The 11,267-nt window shown below is 30.3% G+C and overlaps 1 protein-coding gene across 1 annotated transcript; it reads left to right on the top strand.

Annotated features, from left to right (window-relative positions):
- The first annotated feature begins 4,465 nt into the window (after positions 1 to 4,465).
- LOC139095073 (SET domain-containing protein SmydA-8-like) lies at positions 4,466 to 8,251 on the top strand. The gene is made up of 4 exons (XM_070646321.1): positions 4,466 to 4,618; positions 4,680 to 5,128; positions 5,821 to 5,996; positions 7,371 to 8,251. Exons 1-4 carry the CDS (start codon positions 4,466 to 4,468, stop codon positions 8,249 to 8,251), a joined length of 1,659 nt encoding a protein of 552 aa, XP_070502422.1.
- The last annotated feature ends 3,016 nt before the right edge of the window (positions 8,252 to 11,267 follow it).

Raw genomic sequence — 11,267 nt, 5'->3', positions numbered from 1 at the left:
AGGAACAAAAAAAAATTCCTAAATTGCCACAATATTTGCTCTTATCGGCTAAATAGAAAAGATTTTCATTCCTCCTTATTGCAATTCATGCTGAATTAAATGAAAATAGGCGAGAAAGATAAAAGAACAATTTTTATTTCCTTTTCGATAAATTTTTATTTTTCTATTACGTCACACAGAAGAACCAACAAGAAGGAAATTGAACGGAGTAATAAGGAAGAAGCAGAAAAAATTCTTTCTCATCACAAAACAATTAAGTTGTGTATAAAATCTATTTATAATTAGCATTTTTTCAATTTCATCCATGACTAAGTAAATTTTTGTTCTATCCTTCTTATTATTTCCTTTTGTATCCCTTGTGCACGTGATTGAGGCACTTCAAATTACTTGATGTTTTACTGAAGTTCATACTGAGATCGGACTATTGAAAAATAAAACGTATTAAATCATAAATATGGGGTTTTATAAATATAACGAGGGTCATTAACGAGGGATGATTAAATTTATATTGTAACCATAGTAATGTCCCTTTTTTAACAACAACAGCATGATTTTTCCTCTTTCGGATTGATTTTATTATTGCGAAAAATGTGCGGAAGTGTAGGAAATTGATTGGGTTGAGAGTGCTGGAAGCGAATTTTGAGATTTATTAAATTTTGACTAATATGATTTGCAATGAGGAAGATTTTGTCAGATTTTGAGACAAATTTTGTCGCTGAATGCACTCAATTCGGATGATTTTGTCACTGAATGCACTCAATTCAGAAGAATTTGTCACTGAATGCACTAAATTCAGAAGATTTTGTCACTGAATGCACTCAATTCAGAGGATTTTGTCACTGAATGCACTAAATTCAGAAGATTTTGTCACTGAATGCACTCAATTCAGATGATTTTGTCACTGAATGCTCTCAATTCAGGTTGTTTTGTCGCTAAATTTAGTTGATTATGCAGCTAAATACACTCAATTCCAAAACTATTGTTGAACCACCCAAAATGCCTTACAAACTCTCAACTTTCCACCAAAAAATCCTCAATAATCAGGAATTTTTCGATTTTTTGCTACTTCAATTTAAGAAGAATTAAAAATAATTCCATTTTATGCATTTCCTATTCAAAAAAAGCAAAAAAAAATATCCTGTTTTAGACAAAAAAGGGCAGGAGAGTTTGTGAGATGCATCAGGTGTGCGTGTGCAGACAATAGGAAGCTTATAGATTCTGTAAATAGAGGGGAACAAAATTTTGTGATGTCTGATACGGCTCATAGCATATACAACAATATATTATGTACACAAGACTAGTTTGCAAAAACAGAATTTTTATGTTTTTCTAAGTTTTTGTTTGTAAATAGAATTAGAAGAGTGTCTTGATATGGAAAATATGTATAAATTTTCTCCATTTTCATAGACATTTACACATATTCTTATATAAAGTATTAAGAATGTAAAATAAATGATTTATAGGAAATGCCTCGTTGAAATCTTAGTTATGAGCATCTCACAGTTTTCATCATAAATTATGATTTATGCTGCAATTTGTTCAGGGAAATTTTCTTGAATTTTCCCTTTGAAATGAAAATTAATTTTTCCTTTGAAAATCAGAATAAGAAAATTCAAAATAGTTGACAACATCTCGTGCATCTATACTTTTTGTTTGCTTGATTTCAATTCAGTTTAGAGTTAATAGACCGTGAAAATATAAACAACAGGATATTTGTGATCAATTAGCTGTACTTGTTGAGATTTTAATGAGTTTTTATAGCAATTAATTGTCATCGAATTTTTCATAATAATTGTCACAATAGAGCGATTTTGATTTATTGTTGGCTAATTTGACTCTAAATTGTTTGTTTGTAGCTTTATAGTCGTTTCTATTTGATGTTAGAATTGCGGATATGATTACCTTAACAAAGTTGTGGGTTACCTGTATGACACAGCACAGTGTGCCAAAAATGCAATCAATCGTACGCTGTATGCAGTCTCGATCGAGTCTTAATGTTTCTTTTTAAGCCAGACAATTAACAGCCCTATGTAGCAAGACTTCGTTGTCTAAATTGTTGGACAACAGTCCCGAATAGCTGAAGTCAGACAATCGATCCTAAATCAGGTACCAAGTCGTCACCACTGACTTAATCGTCACCCATTTCTGGATAAACTCATAAACTTGGTGCTGAATTTGGTATAAATCCAACGCAATGTCAGAGTCATTGAAGTCTGGGGCGTTACTATTCAAGTCAGACTGTTAACAGTCATATGCTAGACGTTATGACTATGAAATGATCAAGGGTGTATTCAGAATTTTTTGGTCGGAAAGGAAAAATTTGTAAAAATTAAGGACTTATCCTCCGAATACCCCAAATAATTTAACAAAAAATCGAAAAAGGAGGGCGGGGTGTGACTTTCCCCCTGAATAAGTCTCTAAATTTCGTGTCAAATTCGGTGTGGACCATACTTGGGACGAGAGTCATGCTGGTCTGGGGTAAGAATTTTCAGTTTGATAATAGTCAGGATTTAGCATGCATATGATACTAATTCCGCACGACGCTGTACCTACGCTACTTTTATTACCTTTTTGTTTATCAAAAGTCTACTCATCACAATTTAATTAAGTAACTAACGCACCATACCCGGGGATTAATCTAGCTGATTAAAATAAATATTTACTTAAAACTTTTACTCTCTCAAAAAAAGTAATTTTCATTGACAACTGTCTACACAATTATAGCTGAGCATATCAAAGAAATCTCATAAATGTTGAAAATAAATAAAAAAAAAAATTATCTAAAAATGGAATCCAAGCTGATCGCTTTCCGTTTACATTTTTCATCGTCATGATCATCACCGCAGCACATAAACATGATGAAAAAAAAAGAGAAGAATAAGAAAAACTGCGAGAAAAATTCATGAAGCATAGCCAAAAAGAAAATTTCTCTCAAAATGAGCGTGCATGCATTCGGCAGTAAAGAATGTAAAGAAACTCGAGAAGATTGACGCGAGCCACGCGTATTTGACGAGTGCAGAATTGCATGTAAAGGGCCCCACATCGAATTTTTCATACAGATGCATCATCGAAAATAGATTTTCCTTAGCTTGATTTTCATCGTTTTTTTCTAAGCGACATGTATGTTTATTTTGGGATTAGTTTTAGACGTCTGACCATGGGAATTGTGGGTCGGGCTACTAATGATTTCACATGAAAATTTTCTATTGTGAAAATAATTAGAAATATTAGTAAATGCTGTGTGATGGGAAATGTAACGATTTATCACGTCAGAGGTTTACAAGGTTTTGGGGATTCTAGTGGAAAATTTTAGAACTTAAATTTGATTTTTCATAATTTTAAAAGCACGTAAATTAAGTTAAAAAATAAATTTAGCATAAATTCAAAACTATTTTTTAATATTTTTAAATGTTTTAAAATTTTAAAAAATTTTTTACCTTTTCTAAATTTTTAAAATTTTCTAAATTTTTTAAATTGCTTGAATTTTTAAAATTTTTAGTATCTTTTAAATTTTGAACTTTTTAAAATTCTTGAATTATTAAATTTGTTGAAATTTTCAAATTTCTAGAAATTTTTAAAGTTCTTGAATTTTTAAAATTTATTGAATTTTCCAAATTTCTTAATTTTCTTAATTTTTAAAATTTATTGAATTTTCCAAATTTCTTAATTTTCTTAATTTTTAATTTTTTGAAATTTTTAAATTTTCTTTTAAATTTTGAATTTTATAAAATAGGTAATAAATTTTGAACTAATTTTTTCAAATTTAATCAAATTATATATGAAATTCTCTTTAATTCTTCAAAAAAAAATTAAAGTTTAAAAATTACTTTTCTAAAAAAATTCAAAATTATTTAAAAGAAAATCTTTAAAAAGTTTCAATTCCTTTAAAAAGGTAACAACTATTTTTTTTAAAAAATTAGGTAAAATTCTTAAATCGTAAAATTTTAAATTTATAAATCTTTTAAAATTTTAAATCTATAAATCTTTTAAAATTTTGAATTTTTTAATCCTTAAAAAATTTATATTTTAAATTACTTTTAAAATTTTAAATTTTTTTGCATATTTTTATAATTTTCAGGTTATTTAAATTTTTTTAAAATTTCTTAAAATTTTTAAAATTTTAAAATAAATTAGTAATTAGCCATCAGTAATAAAAATTAAAAAAAAAATAAAAAAAACCAATAAAACCCCTAAAACATAAAATATGTTAAAGTAAATCACAGAAAATAGACATTTTAGAACAAAAAAAAAATATTCAGTCGGCTGAGATCCAAGTCGGCAGTCGGAGGTTAATTAAAGTTTTCTCTTTTGTGCGTGATTTGACTTAGTACATTTTAATAAAATTTAATAAAAAATTGAATTTTCATAATTATCACTTCAAAATTAATTTGACAGTTAAAAAATTAAATTTTTCATTACCGAGAGCACATTGAGCTTCCCAAAAAAGGCTATTAATACACCCCAAATGGACTCAAAAAAATCACATAAATGCTGTGCGGTTTGTAGAAAAAGTAGAAATTTGAAAATTTGTTCATCATGTGAGGAAGTGTCTTACTGCTCGCCAGAGCATCAAAAGCAGCATTGGAAGATTCACAAATCAAATTGTAAGGCTTATAAAGTGAGTATTAAACTACCTCAAGTCCCCAAACCATTCACAAATTTATATCCAATCATTTTAGATCTCATCAAATGAGAAATTCAGCAATTTTGTTGAAGCATCACGTGACATTCGTGCCGGTACGGTTATATTTACCGAAAATCCACTTGTCATTGGACCTGATTGGAGCTATGATCTCTTCACAACAAACAGCACGTTCAATTGCGTTGGATGTTTTGAGCCCATAAGAATGCTTACTCATCGTTGTCCATCGTGTAAATGGCCATGCTGTAAACATGATTGTATAGGCTTAAATAATCCCAAATTACACGACATCGAATGCTCATTCCTGAAAAGTGGATTAGGCATACAATGCGATAGTGATTATAGTGCCATAAGAGATTACTTTCGTACAGATGTTCTATTTGCAATGAAATGCTTACTCCTACAAATACGTCATCCGAAAAAGTTTGAACAGTTGATACAGTTGGAAGGGCATGTTGAAGACCGTAAAGATACGATGAATTTTGTGTAAGGAGATGTAGGCATTAATGAAAAGTTTTTCGTTTAAGATTTTTAGCTCATAAATCGAGAATAATTTTTTCGAGGCAGGGGATGGACATTCGGGATACATTGGGAACCTTGGTACTTAAAAATTTGAATTTTAACGATTTTTAGGAATTTAAATTTTTCAGTTTACAAAAAACTCGAATTTTACTGGTTCTCAAAAATTCAAAATTTTACGATTTTCAAAATTCAAATTGTAATTATTTTTGAAATTCAAATTCTAACGGTTTTCAAAATTCACATTCTAAAGTATTTTAAAAATCAAATTTTAACGGTTTCCAAAATTTAAATTTTAATCGTTTTCAAAAATTCAAATTCAAACGATTTTTAAAAATTTAAATTTTAACGATTTTTAAAATTTTAAATCTTAACGGTTTTTAAAAATTTCATGTTTGACGGTCTTTTTAAATTCAAATTTTATCGGTTTTCGACAATTCAAATTTCAAAAATTCAAATGTTAACAATTTTTTGAAATTTTAAATTCTAACGGTTTTCAAAAATTCAAATCGTAACGGTTTTCAAAAATTCAAAATTTTAGTCATTTTCAAAAATGCTGATTCTTATAGAATAAGGATGTCCATCCACTGCAAAACCAAAATCTCACACTCAACAACAGTGTAAAATTTTACTTCCCCATTATTCTCATGCATTTACAGTGAATCCAGTAAGCAGATTGATTACTTAGAGAAGAACTTCCTCAAACCCACAAAAGATGATGCGGAAAAGTTGGACAAACTTTCGCTACCGCTTAAAGATCGTGAAACTTTAAAAAGAATTTATGGCATCATTGAAAGTAATGCTGTGTATCTTACAGCAAATAATGAAGTAGCAGGTAACGTGTTTGAAGCTATAGCATAATGTAAGGCTTAAATAAACTTTTTTTTTTATACTTGTTATGTAATATGGATAGAATGTAAGGATGTTATACATATTATTTTCGTCATTTGTTTTGTGCTGTAATTTTAATGGCCCTTGAGTGACTAAACTTTATTATTATGGCTGTTTCGGTGATGTTTTGTCTAAGATTATGCGATGATGGTTAGGACATCTTATCATGAAAAGCTGGTTAGTGTTGTTTTTTCTCAGAATGAATTTTCATGATAATGTCGACATTGCGAGGTCACGTAAATGTTTAATTCAGTATTATGAGGCATACATAGTTTGGTGAACAGAGAGCTTTAATGCTTGAAGATCAAATTTGATTTAATTCTGCTGAACTGAACTTATCCTCTTGAATTTTAGTAAAACTGAACTTATCCTTTTGAATTTGACTCAAACTGAACATATACTTCTGAATTTGTCTCAAACTGAACTTATCCTACTGAATTTGACTCAAATTGAACTTGTCCTTCTGGATTGGTCTCAAACTGAACTTATCCTTCTGAATTTGACTCAAATTGAACGTATCCTTTTGAATTGGTTCCCAAACTGAACTTATTCTTCTGCATATGTCTCAAACTGAACTTATCCTTTTGAATCAGTACCAAACTGAACTTATCCTTTTTATTTTGTCTCAAATTGAACTCAACCTGTTAAATTTGTTCCAAACTGAACTTGTGTTTCTGGATTTGATTACAACTGAACTTATCCTTCTAAATTTGATTAAAACTGAGCTCTTGAACTTGATTCAAACTGAACTTATCCTTCTGAATTTGACTCAAACTGATCATACCCTTCTGAATATGATTCAAACTGAACTCGTCCTACTGAATTTGGCTCAAACAGAAATTATCCTTCTGCATTTGCTCCAAACTGAACTTATCCTTCTGAATGTGAATCAAACTGATCTTATCCTTTTAAATTTGACTAGAACTGAACATATTCTCTCAAATTGAGCTTAACCTACACTTATTCATCTAAATCAGGTCACAACTGAACACATCTTCCACAAAAATCTCCAATAAAGCACCAAAAATCAATACAAAAGTTCAATACACCATTAAATTAATGTCCTTGACAACCTACAACATCAATTGAACAAGTAATTGTCTCTAGTTACATGCTCTAAAAATTATTTTACATAAGAAATAAAATTCTCTCAATTTTCAAGCCTTCCTTCGTTCTCATCCTGTTTTCTTCTACACAGTCGGTACGATGTAAAGGAACACACACAAAAAAGACACATGTTTAAAATTGATGATGACATTTGCAAGCTTTGCTAATTTCCAACTTACAATACTCATTCTTATACATTATATATTTTCAGGTTTATATGCCATCGGATGTACGGTAGAACATTCATGTGTACCAAACTGTCACTTTTTATTTGATAAAAGAAATGGATTCAAGCTGACGGTGCGTGCAGCACGTGACATAAAGAAAGGTGAACATATCGCAACCTGTTATAGTAATATACTGTCGGGTACACAAATGCGACAACAACAGTTAAGAAATATGAAATATATAACATGTTCCTGTATAAGATGCTCTGATTCAATCGAATTAGGATCAAATTTATCATCATTAAAATGCATTGGTATGGATGGTATTGCATGTGATGGCATTCAAGTTCCAATAAAGCCACTCAATGGTGAATCAAGTGAATGGGCATGTGATAAATGTCCAGCACGTGTAAATGGCAATGAGATAGCAGATTTAATGGTTAAAATGAGTGATGAAATTGATCATACGATTGAAAAGGAGGCAACTGTACCAGCTATTGAGACACTTATGGATAAACTTTCAATGTTTTTACATCAAAATCATTATCACATGTTCACATTGAAACATACACTAATTCAATTGTATGGCAATCATCGTGATTATCCTATTGAGACAATAGATGAGAAGCATCTCATGCGAAAATTACGCTTCTGTGACGATTTACTTCAAATTGTTATGCTATTAGATCCATATACAATTCGATTGTCCATTTACACGGCTGTTATATTATATGAAAAATTTAATGCGATTGTGGAAATGCATAGACGTCAGCTGAATTATATCCCACAGACTATAATGGATGCTATCAAGTGTCTCGAACGAGCTGAAATTATTTTAATAAATGAACTCGACACAATGCATGGAAAACAATTGAATAGGAAAATATGTGAGGCATTAGGACAGTTTAGGAACATGAAGATATAATGCGGGAAATGAATTTTTTATGGACGAAAAAAGTTTGCTTTTTTTTATTATTGTTGTTGTAGTTCCGAGCTGTATGTGACTGGAATTGATTTCTTTTTATGGATACAAAAATATGATGGTTCTAAATTTAGATTGAAAGCTTTTGTTTTGGTTTTTTGAATGATACAGAGCTTTGAAATTAAATCGACGCTTTAAGACAACTTGAAGATTGACTCAGAATGAGTCGTTGCTTTAAAATCGACTTTAAACTGAGTCGTGGCTTTAAAATTTATTCATTGCTTTAAAATTGAATCTAAATTGAGTCATTGCCTTAAAATTGACTTTAAGCTTAGTCGTTGCTCTAGCATTGTTTCAAAACTAAATCGGTACTTTAAGTTTAACTCGAAACTGAGCCGTTGCTTTAAAATTGACTCAAAACTTGCTCAAAACTGAATTATTGTCTTAATAGTGTTCCACATTTGAGTCTATCCTTCAATATTGCCTCAAAACTGAGTCTTTGGTTCAAGATTTACTTAAAACTGAGTCGATGCTTTATAATTGATTCTCAACTGAATCATTACTTTAAATTACACTCTCGTTGCTTTAATATTTTCTCACAATTGAGTCGGAATTTAATATTGACCTAAATCTGAGTCGAGGCTTTGAATTTGACTTAAAACTGAGTTAATGCTTCAATTTTGACTCAAATCTGAGTCAATGCTTCGAACTGGACACAAATCTGAGTCAATGCTTCGAACTGGACACAAATCTGAGTCAATGCTTCAATTTTGACTCAAATCTGAGTCAATGCTTCGAACTGGACACAATTCTGAGTCAATGCTTCAAACTGGACACAAATCTGAGTCAATGCTTCGAACTGGACACAAATCTGAGTCAATGCTTCGAACTGGACACAAATCTGAGTCAATGCTTCAACCTTGACTCAAAACTGAGTCATTGCTTTGAGTTTAATTCAATCAAAAGTAAATGCTTTAGAACTGCATTCATATAAACACGATTTTACATTCAATTTGACTTACTTTTTCAAAACAAAATGTCATATACAGCTCGGAACCTAACACTAGATTAATTATAATTGACAGAATAGAACCAAAAAATAATTTATAACAATTTTTTATTTTAATTTTTCAATTTAAATTCCTTCAAAATCAAAATTTTTTTTTCCCTAGCAAAAGTAAAAAATCCAATTATCAGATTTAAATTAATTAACATTTGTAATGGAAAATAAGAAATAAAATGAAAAAATCTCTTGACGTCCATCATAATAAAGAGGAGAATAACTCTTAGAATGAATAATAAAACGAGATAGAAAAACAGCAAAAATTCAAATATGAGATGAATAAATAAACAGAAGATGGAGAAACTATGGGAAAAATATGAGCTGTTTGAGATTAATAAAACTAAAACTGAAATAAAATGAAAATACGAAAGTTTATGAAAAATTTTTTTTATTTTTTTGCAATGTAAATTTGACCTCCCGATGGGAATCATTGCAAATATCTATGAATATTATATTTTATTTTATGTTCTTAATTCGATAGATGCAGTAAAATGCTTGGAATGATGATATTCAATGAGAATTTTTGCTCTTCATATATAAATGCTTAATATAAAATTACATGACTTAATTGGTGTTTGTATTTTAGATATGATGCAGATATGGAACAGATTTTTGGTCTAGTTTTGGCATTTTTTGAGGCATAAATTACTAAAATTTCAGAAAATTGAAGAATTTTATTTCATTGTGGATGGTTTTGATTCTAAAGTTTAAGCTCCAGATACTGATATTCATGGCATGTTGTCCGATACTGTATTTTGCATTCCAGAATTTGAGAAACTGCGTCTGAGGTATGAACTAACTGTATTTTCTAGAGGTTACCTATACTCTGGACCCCTTTTGTTTACTTTTCTGCTCATAAATATCATTTGTAAGTCATGTCCTTCCTCAGATGACATCTAAATCTGAATCCATTACTGGTTTCTGTCAGCCAATTTCCAATAACATGTAAAATTCTGGACCTGCTCCATAGTTCAAATCATATCAATTTGTATGGTTTAAGAGTAGGGTCTGGAATAGGTTTTATCCAGTTTAAATACATGGCTAATAACTTTAGAGGTACACACAGCACCCAATATTGTATTTAGAAGCTATTCTGGATAATAAACAACATAATGCTTCAAATTACATAGCAGTTTTGCAGAGTTGGCATCATTTTGGGAGTCTGTAGAACCAATGAAGTTCCAACTTTGTGGTCCTGACTCCAAACTGCAGATCTGACCTAATTCCATACCTCAACAGGCAAAGAGCATGCTTTGATGGTACAGCAATATCACAACAGTACTTAAAAGCTGTATTTTTGTCTTTTAAGGTCAATACAACCCTTTAAGATTCCATTTTTTATGATTTGCTACTCGGAACTAACAAGCGACACTCGTAATCTCTATCTCAACTCTAATAACTGTCTGCTTACATCAAAAACGCGACACTAAATCATCAAAAATTGATAAAAAATTGCGACACAACAAAACTGCAATCAAAAATCCCCTTCAACTATCCACAAACTTCATAAAACTTTAACAATTTTTTAAAACTCCATACGACATGACTGTACACATTTCTCTTTACTTAACCTTTATAAAAAATGCAAATTTTTACCATTTTTCTCTTCATTTACACACATCTATTAACACTCATACCCAACTTTCCCTTAACTTTTAGTTTTTTTAAAAAAGCTTCCAAAAGCGTCGAGTAAATATTCACAGCACCAGAATACAGAAATGTCATGTTTACAATAAGCTTTATCACAATTTTTCGTGCACTTTCTCTTCTTCTTTTGCTACTTCCATTTTTAAAACACCACAGAACTGTCACATTGCTGCATTTTTCTTCCTCTTTACGTCGTCTAGAGAGCAAACAAGTAAATAGCTTTAACGGAGCTGAGATATTTGGTGTGTGTGTAGTCGCAGACAGTGCAGCAGCAGAAAAAAAGTTATTTTATCCAACTATTTCCACTTT

The sequence above is a fragment of the Chironomus tepperi genome, unplaced genomic scaffold (genome assembly GCF_022539635.2).
Source record: "Chironomus tepperi strain 1889 unplaced genomic scaffold, CSIRO-AGI_Ctep_v1 contig_359, whole genome shotgun sequence".
Taxonomy (NCBI): domain Eukaryota; kingdom Metazoa; phylum Arthropoda; class Insecta; order Diptera; family Chironomidae; genus Chironomus; species Chironomus tepperi.
This window is presented reverse-complemented; position numbering and strand designations above follow the sequence as displayed.